Below are 24,085 nucleotides of genomic sequence, written 5' to 3'. Positions count from 1 at the left end.
GCCATAGTGAGCGCAAGATGAAGAGCGACCGCGAGGCAGAATTTTGAGCCGACAGAAAATGTTGATTCTGTCGCGCGACGGCCGGGTCACGCGAGCGGTTCAGCCAATGAGAGCGAACCTGCCTGGTGACGTCAGGGCCACGCCTCCGCCACGCCTTCCCGTCGCCTCGGATCTCAGTGCAGGGATCGCTCGAGCGACATGCGCTCTCCATCGCGCACGCCTACTATAAACGCAGCCTATGTGTATTTGGTGTCGCTACCACCCATGGTAACGCGCCCGTGGTAGTTGCAGCCCCAGAGGATTAACATGGCGCGTGGTCCCCTTCAGAAGGAAGGACCTCCCCCCCTGCAGCTCGATCGCGGCAGAGGCAGGCGCGGCACTGCAGACTTTTGCTTCTTTAACTGAGGCGCTGGGAACGCGGAGAAGTGCTACTGTACATCTGTACAGCGTATGGTCGGTACATAGAATTAGACCATTTCTGGGTTATACAAAGAATTCCCAAACTTAATGTATTTCAAACATCACAGTGGTTTTCAAAGTTACTAAAATAACAGATATTTGTCACTTTTTCTTTCTGCTTTCGTCATTTTTCAGAAATAGGCTTTAAACCGAGGCCTGAAAACATATCCTCTAGCGGATTTTCAAATCAGGGGGAAATTTGAGCCACATCCCAAGACAGTCAAGGTTTTTTTGGGGGGGGGGGGGGGGGGGGGGTTGGTTTTGGGGAAGGGGGGGAGGTGAGGGTTAATAAACTTGGTGAGACTGAGTTTCCAAACCAAAGAAAAAACTATACTGTAAATGTTTATTTTTTTTAAAAAGTTCAGTTTTAATTAAAATAAATGTTTAGAAAATTCCTGCCTAGTGGGACTTTTTTTTTAACATAATTTTTAGAATCAAAATCCCAGTGAAAGGGCTCAACCTTAAAACACTAGAGCAGCTCAACGGTAATCCCTTCTCCGTGAGAGGTGTCCAGCAACTCATTGCAAAACAATTCATCTCTCCGCCCTCCGGCTGCAAAGTTATTCCCTCCCAACACTGCAGTGTTTGCCTTTGGGGCAGTGAAAGTTTCATAGGTGCAGTCCACAAAATAAAACAAACACAGTATATTAAAACGCTCCAATATTAAGGACTATATTTATATATTTTTTTATTTCTACTTCGGAAATGTATATATATTTTTTTAATTACAGTCATCATTAGTGTTTATCGGGGAATTTCCCAGCTGTTCTTCACACGGCTGAGAATCTTGGAACACACAAGCGGATACCTTTTGGGTGGGAGGGCGTCACAATTGTGTTGCAGTACAATGTGTTGCAGTCATCTCTGGCAGTGAAAGGGGTAAAAGTCAACAACAACCCCAAGTGTTGATGCTGATGAATGTCACTTTTAAATGCACTTTGTTACAACCTCTACTATCTCATCAACTGGCCACATCACACACCTACAGTATACCCCCAATAATGCTCTGTACTCTTGCATGATGGAGGGGGCAGGACCTCTCAGGATAAACCTAATAAAATACCAGCTGATTGCATCAGTCCCTCTTCCATTGTGTCTGATCCTGGATAAACATGTGCCAGCAGTTTCCATTGTCTGGCCTGATCCTCTTTTACAATGGCCCAACTGGGACGAGCAGCAAAAGTCCGGCATGCAGCACCTCTCTCCATCCCCCTCCCATTCTCCCCTTCTCATGTACGTTTTTATTCAGTGCCTGGCCCTGCTGAGTGTGCACCACTGAACTGTGGATTCAGCATTTCCAATATTTAGGTGGGCATATATAAAGCACGATGAGCCATCCAGCATCATCCCCACTGCATCTGGTCCCTTGCATACTCAGGTAAGGTCTGTCCGTTCCTGCTCTCTGTGGCTAGGATATGTCAATGCTGGGTTTGGGGGGAAGCAACATGTTTATGAGTGGGGTAGGGTGGTCTTATTATTTTATGTGCACCACTGTTTTACAGTATAAGCATGTGAACCGAGTTCATTGCTACCTAAATAAGAATAGTGAATACATGGGACAATACTATACAGAAATATTGTGGTAATGATACAATACAGTGAGAAGAGCAGTAACCCAAAGCAGCTTACAGTGTAACCATCCATTTATCAAACCCAGTCCTGTGCTAGGCCACCGAGATGGGAAAAAAACGTAAACATCAGATGGAATTGTGGCCGAGACACATTCCTGGAGACGAGGAACAAGCCACTTGTTGGAAATGTGGACAGTTTATTGGAGAATGTTTAAATTCTGTGCAGTTTCTTTGGCAGATACCATTCAATGGACCAACTTCTCGCTCACAGATGTCGTTTGTACTTTAGCTTTCAAATCCTCAGCGGTCTCTTCTGTACATGCAATCTGAGAAAGCTCGTGTCCAGTGTAAACTAAATGTGGGAAGGACTTTCAGAAAGCTCTATTTACAAAAAATATATGTTGTTTCCCCCAGAATCAAAACGGCAGCTACAACTTTACACTATGATACAAATGAACCACAACACAAAAGAATTACACTTCCAAGCCGCTTTCAAATCTAAGCAAGGGCAAAAATGTACTATGGAGACTTTATAGATGCCATGACATACCACGTTCATACAGTAGCGTTCCAGTGGCAGCCCCTGTGTTACACATATAGGCCCAAACGTACTAACTGGGGCTATTCAATAACACACCTTCCAGCACTGGAGGACGTGGTCAGGTGAATGTGCCTTCAGGTTTATTCCGGCACCGGAAAGGTGCGTTATAGCATCGCTTAGTAATGATGAGCCATAGGGCCTGGTACAGCTGAGAGAGAAGCGCATACAACCCCCAAAATATTATAACCAGAAGAATGTATATAACTATTAACACCTTATCTCTGTATAGCCCTGTTAATCGCTGAGGAATGTGAGCATCGATCCTGCTACAAGCTCTCTACCACTTGAGCTATTTCCCCAAGTGCTTATAGCTATGCAAGTAACTGGGAGACTTACCTTTTAAAACAATGAACTATGTAGCTACTGCCAACCTTGGTCCAGTTGAATTACCTTTAGGCATTACAAGTCCAGCTATGTTACATTAGATGCCACAAACACTGGTACCCTGTGTTCTCCTGCATGCCCATGCTCTGCTTCTTCATTTCCCCTCTGCAGACAGAGCACATCCCTTTCCCCATTTGCAGAAGCACAATGACTAGCCAGCCCATGGAGACGCTGGGCCAGTGGAAGGTGACAGTGTGGGAAGAGGATAACTTCCAGGGGAAGCGTTGTGAGTTCCTCATCGAGTGCCCCAACATCATGGAACGAGGATTCCGCAAGATACGCTCCGTCAAAGTGGAGAACGGCCCGTGAGTGCCCCTCACTTCTGCTTAAGTGTCTCTTCCATACCTGTGTGTCACTGAGTCTATCTAACAAGCTGCAGTACAAAACCCTTCATTCATAAGCAGAACTTATGCATACTGTGCGTAGTGAGCAACCTTCTCAACCTTTCCACCACACACATTCACCTACCAGAACACTTGTTTAAGCCTTTTATGCTAAGCAATGCAATGCAGTCCTCTCCTGCAAAGGATCCATTGATAGAGTCTTCATGGGCAGTAGGCAGTATTCCCCCTTTATCACAGGCCCTGGTAATATACCTCTCATGGGCACATATATCTCACTACCTGATATATAGATACTAATAAGTCAATCCCTACCATGCATATATCTTGGGGGGATGGGGACTCCTCCTTCATTTACTGTGTCACTGGTCCCCTTTGTACATCTCTATGTTCACAGATGGGTTGGGTTTGAGTATCCCGAGTTCCAGGGGCAGCAGTTTATCCTGGAGAAGGGGGATTACCCTCGCTGGGAAGCGTGGAGTGGTAACAGTGGCTACAGAACTGAGCATCTTCTGTCCTTCCGACCTGTGAAATGTGCTGTAAGATAACAGTCTGTCCTTTTGTCTGACTCTGCTTAACTAAATCGCACTAGCCATAAACCCCTCTCATTCCCCATTTCTATATCCCTGTCTCTGTGGCTCTCGCACTCTACAACATTTCATTCTCTTTCTCGTGAGTGCCCATCTCATCTCTCGATCTCTCAATCACTTATCTCCATGGCGCTTTCCCCTGTCTGCCTTGCTACCCCCTACGGCCTTTAATTTAATTTGCTATGAAGCGGCTTCTCTGTGCTGGAGGATATTTTAGTTCAATTCATTTAAAAATATCTTCTTTAACAGAAGCGGCTAAACAGAGTATTAAATGCTCTGATTCGCTTTGTGCCTGTACATTTTAATTTCTGTTTCTTTGTTTATTTTACTCTTTCTGACACTCACTTTCTCTGCAACTTTCTGCTTCTCTCTCCACCTTCTATCCCTCTCCCCCTTCTCTCTCTTTCTCCCCTTCTTCACTCTCTCCCCTTCTCTCTATCTCCCCTTCATTCTCTCTCCCCTCTTCACTCGCTCTCCCCATCTTTTCTCTCTATCCCCTCTTCACTCTGTCTCCACCCCTTCTCTCGCTCTCCCTTCTTTGCCTCTCACTCTTTTCTGCTCTCTATCCTTTTCAGTCTGTCTCTTATTTTCTTCCTATTATTGGTTTCTGTGCCTGAGTGTTCCCTCTCTATCACATCGTATCTGTCACTGCTTTTCTGTATTCTCAGATACTTCTACAGTAGATTGATTGCTATATGCTATTACAGCTCCTCTTGTTTTACCATTGGAGGCACATGTATCACTTGACTTTTCCCTCCTGTAGAACCACAGTGACAGCAAAGTGACCCTCTATGAGGGGGATAGCTTCCAGGGCCGTAAGTTTGAACTCTGCGATGACTACCCCTCCCTGCAAGCAATGGGCTGGTGCTCCAAAGAGGTGGCATCCATCAAAGTTAGCTCTGGCGCGTGAGTACACAAACCTATATCCTTTCTGTCCCTGTGCCACTGTGTCATCGTGTAAGGCTGGGAGGGACACAAGAGCAGATAGACAGACACCAACGATGTCACCCTCAATGAGCCAAATGTCTGTTGTGTCTTTGTGACAAATGTGTCAAGTGGTAGACATAATGGTAAAAAGCCAATAAAAAAATGGTAGCATTAACTATGCTTGAATGGTTGAGGGCAAACACCTTTTAACGTTACTATGGGGACATCTCACATCGTATTAAATATTTACATTATTTCTACTACAAGAATAAAAAGGGGGAGACTGCATTTTTAATTTCACAAAAAAAGTTGCCATGCTTAGTGCCACCAAGTACAATTATACATCAATCATCGGTCATTCTCACAGGCGCCTTCTCTCCAGCTCTCATTTCAATATGGTGGAAGTCCCATGAGTTATACAGTAGTTCCCTTCTATGTGTGTATCCCTAGTATAGCTTGCCGGGGTATATGATAGGCACAACTGTTCAAACGTCCTTCCTTCGCCCTGCACGATAGCGAGACAGACTCATTGAGTCATCGCACAAATATGCACTTTTTCTACTTGTCTTCTGTTCCACGTCATCCCTTCTTTCCTAAACATTTCTCAGCAACTCCCATGTTTCTCCACATCACTGATCTGTAACTTTCAGGCTCTCTCTTCCGCTCCAACTGCCCGTTTCTTCCTCTCCTCTCAATCTGTCAGTCACGCCTCAGTCCCGCCATATTTCTTACTGTACTATGCACTGACCTTGGCCCCTTGCAGATGCATTTACCAGAACACCCCCTACTGTTACTGTAAATTCTCCCTACTTACCACTTAGATTGTAAGCTCTTCGGGGCAGGGACCTCCTTTTCCTATTGTTATGCATTAAGCACTTCTTCCTATTATGTCACATGTATTACTGCTGTAAAGTGCTTTGTACATGGACGGTACTATATAAATGAAGATATAAATACATAGCATTCTCACTAGCTCTCGTTTTCTGTCCCATGTTCCCTTCTTTCCCCAGTCACTCACTCCCTCTTTCTTCCCCTTTGCCTTTTTGTACAGCTGGGTTGCATATCAGTATCCTGGATACCGAGGGTACCAGTATGTGCTGGAGAGAGATAGACACAGTGGTGAATACAGAAACTACAATGAATACAGCACTCAGGCTCACACCAACCAGATCCAGTCCATCCGAAGGATCCAGCACTAAGGACAGCTTACACCACAAAGGAGGCTTCTTGCCCCTCGTGCAGCCGTAACCCCTGCAGTGCAGCGACCAACGACCTGAACCCATAGACATGAAAACAGTCATATTCACAGCAAGAATAAAGGCATCTTTAATCAGAAGACGTTCCCCCTGTGCTTTATTTCTCAGCCACCCAACACACAGTCTCTACACATCACATGTATGCATAACACCCAAATACAAGCTGCAGCGCCCGCATTAACGTAACACATACGGTACAAACCCATAAAAAGCGTGTGCACACGGAAGCAGCACACGGAAGCAAAACACATAAACAAATGTATCTGTCACACGCGTGCAAGATGAGGCCAACACAAATACACCCGTTCACGTCTCTTCAGATTAGCGCCCGCAGATGCATTCTTGCCAACACAGGCACATGCATTTGGAGCAAACACAAAGATGGATGCAAACTCCCTTTCAATCCCACCATATCAATACACACATACTCAACACTGAGGCCCATGGCTCAACACGCCACTAGGGGGAGCATAGGATTGGCTACAAATGTACTGCCAGGTGGATAGCATGGACAGGTCCTTCCAGCGGTAAAGTACAACGTGAAAGGTCAATGTGAATTTTATACCAAAGGTCTTTTCGCCTTCTTTGTTGAAAATAGTTGGCCTTCAACCATAAAGACTCAAAGCGTGAGCCTTCGACTGTGCCACGTGTGCGGAAGCAGGGATATCCTGTAAACCTGACCTCCTGGTATCCCTGGGGGGGTGGAGTTGGGCCACCCTTGTGTTAGGGCAAAGAGTCTGTATAGAACAACTACAAAATTATAGTGCACTCAAGCTTCTTTTCTCTAGCAGTCCTCACGCTTATGGGTGTGCTGGATTACCAGTCTCTCCGTAACGAAACGCCTGCAGGAAGAACAGGTGATTTTGGGTACTTTATATCCTCCTTAGTCATAGGAGAAGACTTTAAGTATAGTATCAAAAACTTAGTATCTAATACTGTGCATTATGTTACTATTCAATGCACATGACACAGAAGTGTAATTACACGGACGCCAGCATGTATGTAACACGCAGCTACACACTTGCATACATAGCACAGAGGAACCTGATCACAGTCCTCTCAAGAACAGATGTTAGGTGACAGGGTGCTGTCCCGTTCCTACGCTAGATTAGTTTCTAGGGAAACCAATGTGTGCACTCAGCAGCCCGGGGAGGTTATCCTTATCATAATATATTAATGTATACTACTGTAAGCCATTTGCATGTGTGTACGTGTGCAAGCATCACATCTATCTATCACTCTGCCCCATTCTGGGTGTCTCTGTGTAGGGTGCACAGCTATCTGTCACGTATCACTAGTCTCACTATAACCACAGTCTTTCCACACAGAATACTCCTCTCTATTCCCTGTCTCTTTCTTCCTGGTAAATGCACAGCTATCTCTTATTATAAGCTGTATTTTCACGGCCCTCCCCTGTGCGTTGCAAAGGGGTTAATTAAACTTCTCTCTACCAGAACGTGTGCAGGGCATCAAGAAGCAATGCGTTTCTCTCCTCTGTTGCCGTGAAAGGGTTAAAGGGTCTGCAGCTCCTTAACACCATCCTCTACCAATGCCCACCCCCCTGATAACGCGGTGTCCCAGTGTGTTTAATCTCACACATGGATCAGCCCTGGAAATGGCAGAGACACATTTCATTAATTGATGATTACAAAGAGACACCAGACCCTAGCACAGGAGCCCAGCTGGTAACAGGGACCCTCTACAGCTGAGCACATGATAACCAAAGTGGCTCCATTCTTACAGGGGCCTGCTATAGATCAATGTGACATTATACTTTATTGCTGGAACAGTGGTATGCAACATGACATGTTTCAGGGGCCGTATGTGCATCCCTTGAGCCCTCAAAAGGGCCACACATTACACATACATACATACATACATATATATATATATATATGTAACGGTTTTTCTGGCCCGGCCTGACCCACCCAATCTCACATTGGCCCCTGTGGTCTAACCGGTCCCCATTACAGTGTGGTAGTGTCTGGTGGTGCACCTGTTGGCAACAGGACTCCTGAGTCTCCCGCATGATGGTGTGTGGGGAGGACCCGTCCAGACAGGCAGCTGAGGTAGTGTGCTGAGTCCTACCTAGTTCCAGTGCAGCGCCTCCACCTCATCAGGGTCCCTTCGGTCACTTGGGGATGGTCCTGGTGAGGAACTCCTCGGTGGTGCTCCTCTCTGTACATTCACTCCACATACGTACACGAGAGGTTGTTCGAATAAGAGCATCTTTATTGATTGAGGTGGGCTAGCTGCCCCACGCAGTAGAATCTCTAGCCACTCATCTTGAGTCAATGCTTCCCTTTGAAAGGTGAGCTCTCCTTTAATAGGGATTCCCTATCCCAGCCGGGATATCTCTATCCTGTGCCAGGTCCCTGGACACAGTCTCCTTACAGTTACTATAACATAACCAGTAACTCAGACTAGGATTGGAACTTGAACTCCTCCTCCTCTTAGCTGAACTTGTACTAGAACTACTTTTTGACACAGTGCTGTGCCTTATGTACACTCTGGAAGCTGACACACCTCTGACATCACTAACCATGGAGTCAGAGCATGTGACCACTCCCATCCATACACAGGGCACCCCACCAGGGTGTGAGGGCAAACCTCCATAATTACTGCTGGCATGCCCACAACTTACCAGGCCTTACTGTCAGCAGGAGAGATGACTGTAGCCATTTTACATGACCGCTATATTCTCCCCCTGGTGAATCCCATCGTCCTCGCTGGGACCTAAATTTGTTTACCCTTTTCCAGGAAGCACTGAAACACAAAACATAATTAGAACATCTTACAAATTTCCATAATACACACAGAAATGTCTACAGTACACTCCGCCAAGCCCGCCCCGACCAGCAGCCACGAACCCGCGTAATACATAGTACCTCCTAAAAGTAGTGACTGGGGTCAGGTTTTCTTACCTCCCTACCACCCATATCCAGGACCGTAACATAGTAATGTCTCGGCAGTCCCCTCTCGGGCCTATAGGTCACCTTATGTTTGTAGATGTTCCTTCCTATGCCCCATATGCGTACTAAGTGCTCTATCCGCTCCTCGGCCTTCTTCCCTACCACTGCACTTCCCCTTCCGACTAAGTACATTTCAATGGCCTCCCTAAGCCACTTCCCTCTGTTTTCCTCTATTTCGTCCATGAGGGGCTCAGGGACATATGGGTACTCCAACCCGTGGGATGACTTATAACGAGCCATTATGGCCCGCTCGGCCCTACTTATCCTGGTCAGGTCAGCCCTACTGGCCCTCCCAGGTAACACCCATGATAGGGGCTCATCAGGGTCCACGGGATCTGACAGGATGCTGGGACCCATGGGTTCTATCTCCCTATGCTCGATCTGCAGCCATCGCTCCTGCAACTCTCTATCCCTTTGCTCAGGGGTGAACTCTCCCGCAGCCCACCAGTAATCCACTACATCTTCTCGCCGGATGAGGAACCGAGTGCGGTCCATCCATGCGGAGTACCCTTCAAATAGTGGGGCCCACCAACGGTGCTCTCTGAATTTGTGTGACTCCCCTGAATCTCTATCATCCTCCAGGGAAAATACCCCCGATGTCCGTGCCGATCGCGGTACAGACCACCTGTAAGATCCCGGGGCCTTTTTCACTGGGTCGGGAGCTACAGGGGGCAACCACCGGCCTACCGCGGCCACTCTCAACTCTCCCCCCCCCCGAGAAGTGCCTTCCGTAGCGCAACTGCGCTGCCTCCCCCCAGTCCGTTTCACCTCCTCTTCCGAGGGTATGTCCACCGATTCCAAGCTAGGTGGGGATCCCGTGGAACAGGTGACAAGGGCAGGGGTTTTATCTAGGGCATGGGATGGGGCATAAGGGCAAGTGATGGGACCCCACGAGGTTACGACCCGTTCCCGGCTGTCCGTAGACTGGTCCAATGAGGACATCTAACCCTCCTCAGTCCTCGGATCGCCCATCCAACTCCTGGGCCTTTGAGGTGATCGGGGACCTTCCCCCGATCGCCGAAGCGTCGCTGCGTCGTTCCCAGCGGTTCCGCCGTCGCCACCGGAAGTGATGTCCTCCCCGGAACCGGAAACGCCGCCATCTCGGGTCGGATCCCCATTCGGGATCTCTTCTTTGATGACGACATCCGGAAGCTCCGCCGTCGTCTTCACCGGAAGTGATGCCGCCTCTCCACGTGCGTCTTGGCACGGCCCTTCCTCCGCTGCGCTGCCTGCCGGGACAAGGTAAGTGATGGGGCTGCTTCTCTTACCAGTCCGCAGGGGCGTTGGCGTCTCTCTCCCGTCGCCGCCAGGTCCTGGGACGGCGGGACTCCGTCTCTCGGCTCGCCGATCTGCGGGGGACGCCCTGTTCTCCAGACTGCCACTCACCCCACGGGGTGTCGTCCGTCCTGGGTCCCTCTTGGATCCCGATTTCGCCACCGCTAGTTCACGGAGGTCCTCGTCGGAGTAATCTCCCTTCCCTGATCGCGGGGTCACCGAGCGTGGCGAAAGTCTTTTCTCTGCGCGGTCGGGGGGTGACCCGACCGTCTCGGTTGCTACTGACCCAGCCGACTTGGTCGACTCCAGTCCCCTTTCTCCGGGACTCGCACGGCTGAGCCACAGTGCGCCAGGGGACTCGGCGGAGCGCCTAGCCGTATCCCCCGGGGGGTCAGCAGGTTGGATAGGTATAAATGTGGGCATGGGCCACAGATATAATGTCCCGCAATGTGGGCAACGTGCCGCCGTGTTGACAGTGCCTCCGGGCAGCCCGCATTGTAGGCAGAGCCCGACCACCGTCTCGGTAATTGCCACCCTTACTACCAGTAGTCCGCCGGGTACCGAGTAAGGCTGGGTGGAGACCATTGTGCCCACAGTGGAGGGGCAGGCCATTCTTTTCACAGGAGCCACTTCCTGTATAGGTCTCTTTAGTTCAGTGGTTCCTCGCAACTGACCGGTAGAAGTTGCTGGATCCGCCACTCCCTGCTTCGGCTCCTCCTTCCACTGACATAGCTGGAACCCGCCCCCAGGGGTTGCAATTATGGGCGGGTCCCAGAGGGGAATAGCATGCCCCTTAATTAAGGCCGCGCCTTTCTCAGTCCTGGTGGGCGCGGTCTGCGTTTTCGCGCCAATTTCCTCATCAGAGTGGGATTCCTGGGCCGCGGCTAGTTCCCGCCTTCTCCTGGCTGCTGCTTTTCGTGCAAAATATCCCTCCTTTTTGCACGTTACCTCCGCGGCCGGAACTACTTCTTGTAGTGGCGCCGTCTGGATATCAGTCCCTGGGCCCAGTGGGTGCATTCCCACAGGCCATAATTGAAAGTCACTCCCCCTGGTGGAAATCAGGGGAGGGTCCCATAGACTAAGCGGTTGACTCAGCACAGGGGCGAGTGAGTCACTGTCCACGTAGGTGCAGCCGTAGCTTTCGCGCCATGCCCCCCATCAGGGCGGGGCTCTGCTGTTCGCGCCATTCCCGGCCAGCTTTTTGCAAGTCCTGCACCAGCCACACTCTCTGTGACTGGCCCACGCGGTCTCCCTAGCAAGCGGGAGCCGCCATTTTGGTTAGCTTTTCCAGATGAGGTAGCATTCATTTGGTTGCACGTCCGCGGACATCCATCCTCACTGTGCTCCACCCCAGTTATAACAACGTCCTCACACTCCTCAAGGGGGGTACCTCGGTGTCCCAGACAGGACAAAAACGGGGCAGCCACCGCCTTCGCTCCACTCCAGAGCAGATTCGTTAGCGACAACTCAGCGACAGTTTGCTCTTCAGTGGGGCGCATGCTACGGGTGCCTTCCCCATCAGCCTCTGATCGCCATCTTGGACTCTCCGCACCACGCGGATTCTCCATTTCTTGGGTTGTCACGCTCTCGTACCAATTATCGTACATGGGGCTCCGCTCTGCGGGGCAGCCACCACACCAGTATAATAAAGATTGCTCAGATGCACCACCACATGTGTACCTGATCTAGGCTGGACTCATGTTGCACTACCTCAGGCTAGGCTCACTCTCTCAGTGTCTGCTGTGTCTCCTTCCTCCCAGTCTGTGCTCCCTATGGTAAGTGTCTGGAATTGGCTAGAGTACTCTGGCTCTGCCATGCAGTACTTGGGGCGTCTACCTCTCTTGGTCAGCCTAGCGCAGACCCTCTCCAGGATTCCTGACCATGTTAACAGGCTATCCCTTCTGGCGTCCTACCAACTAGCACTACCTCAAGGTGACTCGGTCAGCTATAGCCCGGCTCCAGATCCCTCACTCCTTTCAGGCCCCTAGGTCGTCCCTGCGAACTGACAATATCCCGTCAGCCCCCTGACCACCCCTAGGTCCGTCCCTACGCAGCACAGAGTGGCAGCAGACTCTCTCCCTGTTTCCCAGTGTGCCTAGCTAGAGCCTGTCCTGATGACAGATCTGATCTCAGCAGCTCGCCTCCAAATGTAACGGTTTTTCTGGCCCGGCCTGACCCACCCAATCTCACATTGGCCCCTGTGGTCTAACCGGTCCCCATTACAGTGTGGTAGTGTCTGGTGGTGCACCTGTTGGCAACAGGACTCCTGAGTCTCCCGCATGATGGTGTGTGGGGAGGACCCGTCCAGACAGGCAGCTGAGGTAGTGTGCTGAGTCCTACCTAGTTCCAGTGCAGCGCCTCCACCTCATCAGGGTCCCTTCGGTCACTTGGGGATGGTCCTGGTGAGGAACTCCTCGGTGGTGCTCCTCTCTGTACATTCACTCCACATACGTACACGAGAGGTTGTTCGAATAAGAGCATCTTTATTGATTGAGGTGGGCTAGCTGCCCCACGCAGTAGAATCTCTAGCCACTCATCTTGAGTCAATGCTTCCCTTTGAAAGGTGAGCTCTCCTTTAATAGGGATTCCCTATCCCAGCCGGGATATCTCTATCCTGTGCCAGGTCCCTGGACACAGTCTCCTTACAGTTACTATAACATAACCAGTAACTCAGAATAGGATTGGAACTTGAACTCCTCCTCCTCTTAGCTGAACTTGTACTAGAACTACTTTTTGACACAGTGCTGTGCCTTATGTACACTCTGGAAACTGACACACCTCTGACATCACTAACCATGGAGTCAGAGCATGTGACCACTCCCATCCATACACAGGGCACCCCACCATGGTGTGAGGGCAAACCTCCATAATTACTGCTGGCATGCCCACAACTTACCAGGCCTTACTGTCAGCAGGAGAGATGACTGTAGCCATTTTACATGACCGCTACATATATATATATATATATTGTACAGGCAGAAGGGACCTTGCAGCCGTGGGTAGGAGATTCTCCCCGCCCCGATTAGCTGCCTAATGCCGACACACAGGTGAATACTGTCCCGCTCCTCTCCTATCCTCTCCTCACACAGGTAACTAGTGAATAGCGCTGGAGAGGAGTGGGCAGTACTGTATTTATCAGCGCAGGAGAGGAGCGGGCAGTACTGTATGTATCAGCGCAGGAGAGGAGCGGGCAGTACTGTATTTATCAGCACAGGAGAGGAGCGGGCAGTACTGTATGTATCAGCACAGGAGAGGAGCGGGCAGTACTGTATTTATCAGTGCAGGAGAGGAGCGGGCAGTACTGTATGTATCAGCGCAGGAGAGGAGCGGGCAGTACTGTATTTATCAGTGCACTAGAGGAGCGGGCAGTACTCTATTTATCAGCGCAGGAGAGGAGCGGGCAGTACTGTATGTATCAGCGCAGGAGAGGAGCGGGCAGTACTGTATTTATCAGCGCAGGAGAGGAGCGGGCAGTACTGTATGTATCAGCGCAGGAGAGGAGCGGGCAGTATTGTATTTATCAGTGCAGGAGAGGAGCGGGCAGTACTGTATGTATCAGCGCAGGAGAGGAGCGGGCAGTACTGTATTTATCAGCGCAGGAGAGGAGCGGGCAGTACTGTATTTATCAGCGCAGGAGAGGAGCGGGCAGTACAGTATTTATCAGAGGAGAGGAGCGGGCAGTACTGTATTTATCAGCACAGGAGAGGAGCGGGCAGAACTGTATTTATCAGCACAGGAGAGGTGCGGGCAGTACAGTATTTATCAGTGCAGGAGAGGAGCGGGTAGTACTGTATTTATCAGAGGAGAGGAGCGGGCAGTACTGTATTTATCAGCACAGGAGAGGAGCGGGCAGTACTGTATTTATCAGCACAGGAGAGGAGTGGGCAGTGCTGTATTTATCAGCACAGGAGAGGAGTGGGCAGTACTGTTTGTATCAGCGCAGGAGAGGAGCGGGCAGTACTGTATTTATCAGAGAAGGAGAGGAGCGGGCAGTACTGTATTTATCAGCACAGGAGAGGAGCGGGCAGTACTGTATTTATCAGCGCAGGAGAGGAGCGGGCAGTACTGTATTTTTCAGTGCAGGAGAGGAGCGGGCAGTACAGTATTTATCAGAGAAGGAGAGGAGCGGGCAGTACTGTATTTATCAGCGCAGGAGAGGAGCGGGCAGTACTGTATTTATCAGCACAGGAGAGGAGCGGGCAGTACTGTATTTATCAGTGCAAGAGAGGAGCGGGCAGTACTGTATTTATCAGCGCAGGAGAGGAGCGGGCAGTACTGTATTTATCCGCACAGGAGAGGAGCGGGCAGTACTGTATTTATCAGCACAGTAGAGTAGCGGGCAGTACTAGATTTATCAGTGCAGGACAGGAGCGGGCAGTACTGTATTTATCAGCACAGGAGAGGAGCGGGAAGTACTGTATTTATCAGCACAGGAGAGGAGCGGGCAGTATTGTATTTATCAGCACAGGAGAGGAGCGGGCAGTACTGTATGTATCAGCACAGGAGAGGAGCGGTGTGGCAGGACGGCCTGTAGCCGAGGTCAGGGAACAGTCCACACGTATAGTTTCAGGATAATGAAAACGTTCAGTGGCTTTTTTTCTCCACAGCATACATAACATGTGGGTACACTGTCCCTTTAAACAAAACAAATCCTGCTCCCCATTGGGAGGACTGACTAACACACCAGGCCTATCTAGCAGGCTGGCTGGCTAAACCATAACCAAACCGTAAGTGTCTTTTAAGCAGTCAGGAAAAAACAAATGAACAAGTCTTACTTTGGTTGCAGTAGTTAGTTTGAGGTATTCGTCTGGCTAGCAGCACACATAGCCATGTGCTCTGGTCTAAGGCAGGCAGCTACTGCCAGTAACAACATCATCTTATACCTTGCTGCTTATCAGGTGTCAGCTTACATCCTGATTACCTAGCTTCCACCTGAGTGAACCCTTATGAGTGCTGGATGAAGCACTCAGACATATGTCTCCCAGGCATAACTGATAGGGGTTGATTTCACCCTGTCACATACCTCCCCTGTTTGTGTGTGACTAGTGTCCCACACGGCTGAAGCCCGACCCTCCACTCCTTCTCTCGACAAAAAATCAGCATTTCCATGGTCCTTTCCAGGTCTATGCTGAATATCAAAAGAGAAGGTTTGGAGGGCCATATACCACCTGGTCAACCTTGGGTTTGTGTCCTTCATGGTGTTTAACCACTTCAAGGGCGCATGGTCAGTGACCAGGGTGAAGTGTACTCCGGCGGCATAATGTCTCAAGGGCTCAATTGCCCATTTTACAGCGAGGCACTCCTTCTCAATGACGAAATACCTCACTTCCCTTGGGAACAGCATCCGGCTGATGAACAGTATGGGGTGTTCAATACCATCAAATTGCTGGGACAGCACTGCTCCCAGTCCTACCTCTGAGGCATCCATCTGGATGATGAAGGGCTCTTTAAAATCTGGGCTCCGAAGAGCGGGGCCCTCTGACAGGCACTTTTCTTAGCATGTCAAAGGCGTCTTGGCACTCCCAAGACCATTTAACTTGGGTCAGGGCACTCTTTTTTGTCAGATCTGTTAGGGGTGCAGAAATTTCTGAAAAATTGGGGATAAACCGCCTGTAATACCCTGCTAACCCCAAAAGGGAGCGGACCTGTGTCTTTGTCTGTGGGGTGGGGACTTCCTTTATGGCGGCCACCTTGCTAGCTAGTGGCCTTACTATCACTCCCCCAATGGCATAGCTCAAGTATTTTGTAGTGGATTTACCCAGGGCACATTTTTTTGGATTTGCAGTGAGCCCTGCTTCTCTTAAGGACGTTAGGACTGCCCTTAACCTTTTTATATGAGACTGCCAGTGTCTGCTATAGATGACAATGTCATCCAAGTAGGCCGCGGCATATGCCCTATGGGGTCGTAGTACCTTGTCCATTAACCTTTGGAACGTGGCTGGAGCCCCATGTAACCCAAATGGCATAGTGACGAATTGGTATAAACCGAGAGGGGTGGCGAAGGCAGTTTTGCATTTGGATTCTTCCGCTAGAGGTATCTGCCAATATCCTTTCGTGAGATCTAGGGTCGAGATATACTCTGCTTTACCAAGGGAGTCAAGCAATTCATCCACCCTAGGCATTGGGTATGCATCAAATCTGGATACAGCATTTACCTTTCGCAGATCCACGCAAAACCTCACCTTCCCATCTGGTTTAGGGACCAACACGATAGGGCTACACCATTCGCTGTGGGACTCCTCGATCACGCCCAATTCCAACATGTCTATTATCTCCCTCTCTACCAGGTCTTTTCGGCCCTCTGGCAATCTATAGGGACGGGACCGTACTTTTACGCCAGGTTCTGTCTCAATCCTATGGGACACTAAATCAGTCTGCCCTGGCAGCTCAGAAAAAACATCTGGGAACTGGTCACATAATTCTAGTAGGTCTGACCTTTGTCCCGTTGTTAACTGCCCTCCCATGGGAACCTGATGGTCATCGTACGTACTACCCTTTGGAAGCTGTGGACCCAAATCCGTCTCTCCTTCCCGAGGGTGGATGAACAGCGATCTTATCGTTTTCCAGGGTTTCAATAGGTTTACGTGGTAGATTTGTTTACCCTTCCTGGACCCTGGTTGAGAGATCTCATAGTTCACCTACCCGGTGCGGCGGAGAACTTGGAAAGGACCCTGCCACTTCGCAAGGAGTTTACTCTCGGATGTCGGTAGTAGTAGCATCACTTGGTCCCCAGGTTGGAAGACCCTCAAGTGAGCATTTTGATTGTACTGCCTTTCTTGACGTTCTTGAGCAGATTTGAGGTTTCTAAGGTCTATGACATACTGAAGGGTATTCTTGGAGGGGGAGGACTCCTCCTCCCAGGATTCCTTCAGTAGGTCGAGAATACCCCGAGGTTGGCGTCCATATAGGAGCTCAAACGGGGAGAAGCCTGTGGATGATTGGGGAACTTCTCGTATCGCAAACAACAGGAAAGGGAGAAGTTCCTCCCAAGCTCGCTTTTCAGTGTCCACAAACTTCCTAAGCATGGTTTTTAAAGTACGGTTAAACCTCTCTACCAATCCATCAGTCTGAGGATGGTAGACTGAGGTCCTGATGGATTTTACCTCCAATAACTTCAGGACATCCTGCATTAACTTTGCCATGAAATTTGTTCCCTGGTCAGTTAACATTACTTGGGGAAGTCCTACCCTAGAGAACAATTCTAACAGCCTCTGAGTAACCTGTTTAGCAGTGGCTGATCTCAGAGGGAAGGCCTCAGGATATCTGGTGGCATAATCTACAACAACGAGTATAAATTTATGTCCCTTCGCAGAGGGTTCTAAAGGTCCGACCAGATCTACCACAATTCTCTCAAATGGGACGGCTACCAAGGGCAGAGGGACCAAGGGAGCCGGCTTCTGTCCGTTTTGGCTAGTTAACTGGCATTCAGGACATGTCTCACATAGTTTCATGATGTCACCATGTATGCCTGGCCAGTAAAACCGGGACGAGATGCGGTCCGTGGTCTTATCTCTGCCCAAATGACCACCCCATGGGAGAGTATGGGCTAGGGTGAACACTGTTTTAATCAACCCTTTAGGGACTAGCATCTGTCGAATGACCTCCCCTGTTTGTGTAACCTTATTCACACGGTATAGGATGTCATTCAACAGTTCAAAATGTGGAAACACACTTACACCTTGTTCGTCCATTATCTTGTTGTTGACTTGTACCACCTTCTCATATTGTCTAGCCAGAGCTGGGTCTTCCCTCTGCCTCTGATGGAAGTCAGGAAGATCCAGGTCTGGCAAAATTCCCGTATCTATCTGTTCCCCACCCTGGTCATCTCCGGCCATGACCTGCAGTCTTTTGGGCTGACTAATGTTACCAAGAGTCCCAGCCTTTCTTAACCAGTCCTCTTTTTCCGCACGTCTCTGTTTACGTGTCTTTGGGACGTGGTGTCTACAGGGGAAAATCTCTGGGGAAAAAGGAAACAAGTCTCCTGGCTTCTCCAGAACCAGAGAAGTAGGCTCCGTAGGAGTAGGGGCCAACAATGTTTTGAAATAGGGCCAGTCTCGGCCAAGTAGAACAGGAGCAGGTAGCCAGGGAGTCACTCCCACTAGTAGGCTAGCCTCTTGATCCTTGATACGCAGTAGAACTTTCGCGGTCGGGTATCTTTTTGTATCCCCATGGATACATTCGATATTCCAAGGAGAGTCATAGGATAGTCTGTTGCTTTGAATTAGGCCCTCTAGGATCAGGGTTTTTCCAGATCCCGAGTCCAGCATGGCTTTTACTGTTTTCCCCTCCAAAGATGCTGGGACTAACCACGGGTTGTGGTCCCCTCGGAGAGAAGCTGTGGCAGTGGTTCTGCCATATGAACAGTCCATCTCATCATCTCCTGAGTCCGCAAACTCGGTCGTCAGCGGAAGCTCTCGACGGGGCTCGGTGTTTGGACCTCGCCGCTGTTGGATGGGATCCTCCCTTCTGGTTGGTGGTGGTATCCTCTCCATCGGCTGGGTGACGGAAGTCCAGGTTCTCGGGGAATACTGTGGGTGGCGGACACCCTTGAGTGATCCAATGGCCTCGGACCCGGGACGGGCGTCTCTGCGGGAGTTTGTATCAGGAATCCTCCGAGAGGGGAAAGGGTCTTCCGATCGGGTTGACTGGATCTCCCGAGCTGGGGGGTTGTAGACCCCTTGATTGTCTGCTCTCCTGCCTCTGGCATCACCGGACGCAACTGGTGTTTGCATGGACCGTTCCCAGCTATCCTGTAGGGTGTCGTCGCCAAGAAAATTTTCCACCAAGCGGACCGCTGAATCCAGGGAAAATGCAGCGTGTCTTTTTACCCAGGAGCGGGAGGAGGGGGGCAGTATCTGTATGAACTGCTCGAGCACAAACTGTTCAAGGATCTCTGCCTTGGTATGCTTTTCCGGTTGAATCGCCCTGGTACATAAATCTACTAAGCGGGGGGCTACGACCCGGGGTCTGTCTCTGTTTGTATATTTGACTGTCCGGAACCGCTGTAGGTAGGTCTCTGGAGTGAGGCCTAGGCGATCCAGAATAGCAGCCTTTAGTTGCTGATAGTCCATGGCCTCATCTGCTGGAAGAGCCTGGTAGGCTGCCTGAGCTTCCCCTATGAGGAGTGGAGCCAGAGTCGTTACCCAGCGATCAACTGTCCAGCCATGGGCCGTGGCTACCCTTTCAAAAGTGAGGAGAAATGCCTCTGGGTCTTCGGTTGGCTTCATTTTAGGCAGCATCACCAGTGGGTTATTTGGAATCGCTAGTCTGCCTGGGCCTTCGACTAGCAGTTGGAGCAGTTGGAGTAGCTTTTCCTCCCGCCGGGCCTGCTGCTCATCTTGCTGGGCCTGTCGCTCATCTTGCTAGGCCTGTTGCTCAGCTTGTTTCTCTGCTAGCTGGAGCTGTTGCTCAAGGAACTGAGAAAAAAATTTCTTCATTTTTTTTTTGTGTGTGTGTCCCTTCAGACATCCCACTTCTGACACCACCTGTGGCAGGACGGCCTGTAGCCGAGGTCAGGGAACAGTCCACACGTATAGTTTCAGGATAATGAAAACGTTCAGTGGCTTTATTTCTTCACAGCATACATAACATGCGGGTACACTGTCCCTTTAAACAAAACAAATCCTGCTCCCCATTGGGAGGACTGACTAACACACCAGGCCTATCTAGCAGGCTGGCTGGCTAAACCATAACCAAACCGTAAGTGTCTTTTAAGCAGTCAGGAAAAAACAAATGAACAATTCTTACTTTGGTTGCAGTAGTTAGTTTGAGGTATTCGTCTGGCTAGCAGCACACATAGCCGTGTGCTCTGGTCTAAGGCAGGCAGCTACTGCCAGTAACAACATCATCTTATACCTTGCTGCTTATCAGGTGTCAGCTTACATCCTGATTACCTAGCTTCCACCTGAGTGAACCCTTATGAGTGCTGGATGAAGTACTCAGACATATGTCTCCCAGGCATAACTGATAGGGGTTGACTTCACCCTGTCACAAGCGGGTAGTACTGTATTTATCAGCACAGGAGAGGAGCGGGCAGTACTGTATTTATCAGCACAGGAGAGGAGCGGGCAGTACTGTATTTATCAGCACAGGAGAGGAGCGGGCAGTTCTGTATGTATCAGCGTAGGAGAGGAGCAGGCAGTACTGTATTTATCAGCACAGGAGAGGAGCGGGCAGTACTGTATTTATCAGCGCAGGAGAGGAGCGGGCAGTACTGTATTTATCAGCACAGGAGAGGAGCGGGCAGTACTGTATGTATCAGCACAGGAGAGGAGCAGGCAGTACTGTATTTATCAGCACAGGAGAGGAACGGCAGTACTGCATTTATCAGCACAGGAGTGGAGCGGGCAGTACTGTATTTATCAGCGCAGGAGAGGAGCGGGCAGTACTGTATTTATCAGCGCAGGATAGGAGCGGGCAGTACTGTATTTATCAGCGCAGGAGAGGAGCGGGCAGTACTGTATTTATCAGCGCAGGAGAGGAGCGGGCAGTACTGTATTTATCAGCACAGGAGAGGAGCGGGCAGTATTGTATTTATCAGCGCAGGAGAGGAGCGGGCAGTACTGTATGTATCAGCGCAGGAGAGGAGCGGGCAGTACTTTATTTATCAGCGCAGGAGAGGAGCGGGCAGTACTGTATTTATCAGCGCAGGAGACGAGCAGGCAGTACTGTATTTATCAGCGCAGGAGAGGAACGGGCAGTACAGTATTTATCAGCGCAGGAGAGGAGCGGGCAGTACAGTATTTATCAGCACAGGAGAGGAGCGGGCAGTACTGTATTTATCAGGGCAGGAGAGGAGCGGGCAGTACTGTATTTATCAGCACAGGAGAGGAGCGGGCAGTACTGTATTTATCAGCACAGGAGAGGAGCGGGCAGTACTGTATTTACCAGCACAGGAGAGTAGCGGGCAGTAATGTATATCAGTGCAGGAGAGGAGCGGGCAGTACTGTATTTATCAGCACAGGAGAGGAGTGGGCAATATTGTATTTATCAGCACAGGAGAGGAGCGGGCAGTACTGTATTTACCAGCACAGGAGAGTAGCGGGCAGTACTGTATTTATCAGCGCAGGAGAGGAGCGGGCAGTACTGTATTTATCAGCGCAGGAGAGGAGCGGGTAGTACTGTATATCAGTGCAGGAGAGGAGCGGGCAGTACTGTATTTATCAGCGCAGGAGAGGAGCGGGTAGTACTGTATATCAGTGCAGGAGAGGAGCGGGCAGTACTGTATTTATCAGCGCAGGAGAGGAGCGGGTAGTACTGTATTTATCAGCGCAGGAGAGGAGCGGGCAGTACTGTATTTATCAGCGCAGGAGAGGAGCGGGCAGTACTGTATTTATCAGCGCAGGAGAGGAGCGGGCAGTACTGTATGTATCAGCACAGGAGAGGAGCGGGGCAGTACTGTATTTATCAGTGCAGGAGAGGAGCGGGCAGTACTGTATTTATCAGCGCAGTAGAGGAGCGGCCAGTACTGTATTTATCAGCGCAGGAGAGGAGCGGGCAGTACTGTATTTATCAGCACAGGAGAGGAGCGGGCAGTACTGTATTTATCAGCGCAGGAGAGGAGCGAGCCCGTACAGTATTTATCAGCGCAGGAGAGGAGCGGGCAGTACTGTATTTATCAGCGCAGGAGAGGAGCGGGCAGTACTGTATTTATCAGCGCAGGAGAGGAGCGGGGCAGTACAGTATTTATCAGCGCAGGAGAGGAGCGGGCAGTACTGTATTTATCAGCACATGAGAGGAGCGGGCAGTACTGTATTTATCAGCGCAGGAGAGGAGTGGGCAGTACTGTATTTATCAGCACAGGAGAGGAGCGGGCAGTACTGTATTTATCAGGGCAGGAGAGGAGCGGGCAGTACTGTATTTATCAGCACAGGAGAGGAGCGGGCAGTACTGTATTTATCAGCACAGGAGAGGAGCGGGCAGTACTGTATTTATCAGCACAGGAGAGGAGCAGAGCAGTACTGTATTTATCAGCGCAGGACAGGAGCGAGCAGTACTGTATTTATCAGCGCAGGAGAGGAGCGGGCAGTACTGTATATATCAGTGCAGGAGAGGAGCGGGCAGTACTGTATTTATTAGCGCAGGAGAGGAGTGGGCAGTACTGTATTTATCAGCACAGGAGAGGAGCGTGCAGTACAGTATTTATCAGCGCAGGAGAGGAGCGTGCAGTACAGTATTTATCAGCGCAGGAGAGGAGCAGGCAGTGCTGTATTTATCAGCACAGGAGAGGAGCGGGCAGTATTGTATTTATCAGCACAGGATAGGAGCGGGCAGTACTGCATTTACCAGCACAGGAGAGTAGCGGGCAGTACTGTATATCAGCGCAGGAGAGGAGCGGGCAGTACTGTATTTATCAGCGCAGGAGAGGAGCGGGTAGTACTGTATTTATCAGCGCAGGAGAGGAGCGGGCAGTACTGTATTTATCAGCGCCGGAGAGGAGCAGGCAGTACTGTATTTATCAGCGCAGGAGAGGAGCGGGCAGTACTGTATTTATCAGCGCAGGAGAGGAGCGGGCTGTACTGTATTTATCAGCGCAGGAGAGGAGCGGGCAGTACTGTATTTATCAGCGCAGGAGAGGAGCGGGCTGTACTGTATTTATCAGCGCAGGAGAGGAGCGGGCAGTACTGTATTTATCAGCGCAGGAGAGGAGCGGGCAGTACTGTATTTATCAGCGCAGGAGAGGAGCAGGGCAGTACAGTATTTATCAGCGCAGGAGAGGAGCGGGCAGTACTGTATTTATCAGCGCAGGAGAGGAGCGGGCAGTACTGTATTTATCAGCGCAGGAGATGAGCGGGCAGTACTGTATTTATCAGCGCAGGAGATGAGCGGGCAGTACTGTATATATCAGCGCAGAAGAGGAGCGGGCAGTACTGTATTTATCAGCGCAGGAGAGGAGCGGGAAGTACTGTATATATCAGCGCAGGAGAGGAGCGGGCAGTACTGTATTTATCAGCGCAGGAGATGAGCGGGCAGTACTGTATATATCAGCGCAGGAGAGGAGCGGGCAGTACTGTATTTATCAGCGCAGGAGAGGAGCGGGCAGTACTGTATATATCAGCACAGGAGAGGAGCGGGCAGTACTTTATTTATCAGCGCAGGAGATGAGCGGGCAGTACTGTATATATCAGCGCAGGAGAGGAGCGGGCAGTACTGTATTTATCAGCGCAGGAGAGGAGCGGGGCAGTACAGTATTTATCAGCGCAGGAGAGGAGCGGGCAGTACTGTATTTATCAGCACAGCAGAGGAGCGGGCAGTACTGTATGTATCAGGACAGGAGAGGAGCGGGCAGTACAGTATTTATCAGCACATGAGAGGAGCGGGCAGTACTGTATGTATCAGCACAGGAGAGGAGCGGGCAGTACTGTATTTATCAGCACATGAGAGGAGCGGGCAGTACTGTATGTATCAGCACAGGAGAGGAGCGGGCAGTACTGTATTTATCAGCGCAGGAGAGGAGCGGCCAGTACTGTATTTATCAGCGCAGGAGAGGAGCGGCCAGTACTGTATTTATCAGCGCAGGAGAGGAGCGGCCAGTACTGTATTTATCAGCGCAGGAGAAGAGCGGGGCTGTACAGTATTTATCAGCGCAGGAGAGGAGCGGGCAGTACTGTATTTATCAGCACAGGAGAGGAGCGGGCAGTACTGTATTTATCAGCGCAGGAGAGGAGCGGGCAGTACTGTATTTATCAGCGCCGGAGAGGAGCAGGCAG

General features: G+C 50.3%; 2 protein-coding genes across 2 annotated transcripts in view; one reads left to right on the top strand and one right to left on the bottom strand.

Annotated features, from left to right (window-relative positions):
- Positions 1-1,681: 1,681 nt before the first annotated feature.
- CRYBA2 (crystallin beta A2) lies at positions 1,682-6,209 on the top strand. Its single transcript, XM_075609638.1, has 5 exons — positions 1,682-1,837; positions 3,127-3,320; positions 3,754-3,895; positions 4,710-4,852; positions 5,925-6,209. Exons 2-5 carry the CDS (start codon positions 3,163-3,165, stop codon positions 6,070-6,072), a joined length of 591 nt encoding a protein of 196 aa, XP_075465753.1. The 5' UTR covers positions 1,682-1,837; positions 3,127-3,162; the 3' UTR covers positions 6,073-6,209.
- The window catches only part of CFAP65 (cilia and flagella associated protein 65), a 95,410-nt gene continuing 77,404 nt past the window's right edge, over positions 6,080-24,085 (bottom strand). The window contains exons 21-22 of the mRNA XM_075610068.1: positions 6,622-6,732; positions 6,080-6,146 (exon numbers count right to left, since the gene is read on the bottom strand). Of these exons, the coding sequence (XP_075466183.1) occupies positions 6,080-6,146; positions 6,622-6,732 (178 nt within the window). The remainder of the gene's footprint in view (positions 6,147-6,621; positions 6,733-24,085) is intronic.

The sequence above is a fragment of the Ascaphus truei genome, chromosome 7, assembly GCF_040206685.1.
Source record: "Ascaphus truei isolate aAscTru1 chromosome 7, aAscTru1.hap1, whole genome shotgun sequence".
Taxonomy (NCBI): domain Eukaryota; kingdom Metazoa; phylum Chordata; class Amphibia; order Anura; family Ascaphidae; genus Ascaphus; species Ascaphus truei.
Note: the sequence above shows the minus strand (reverse complement) of the source record. Positions and strands in the feature narration are given on the sequence as shown.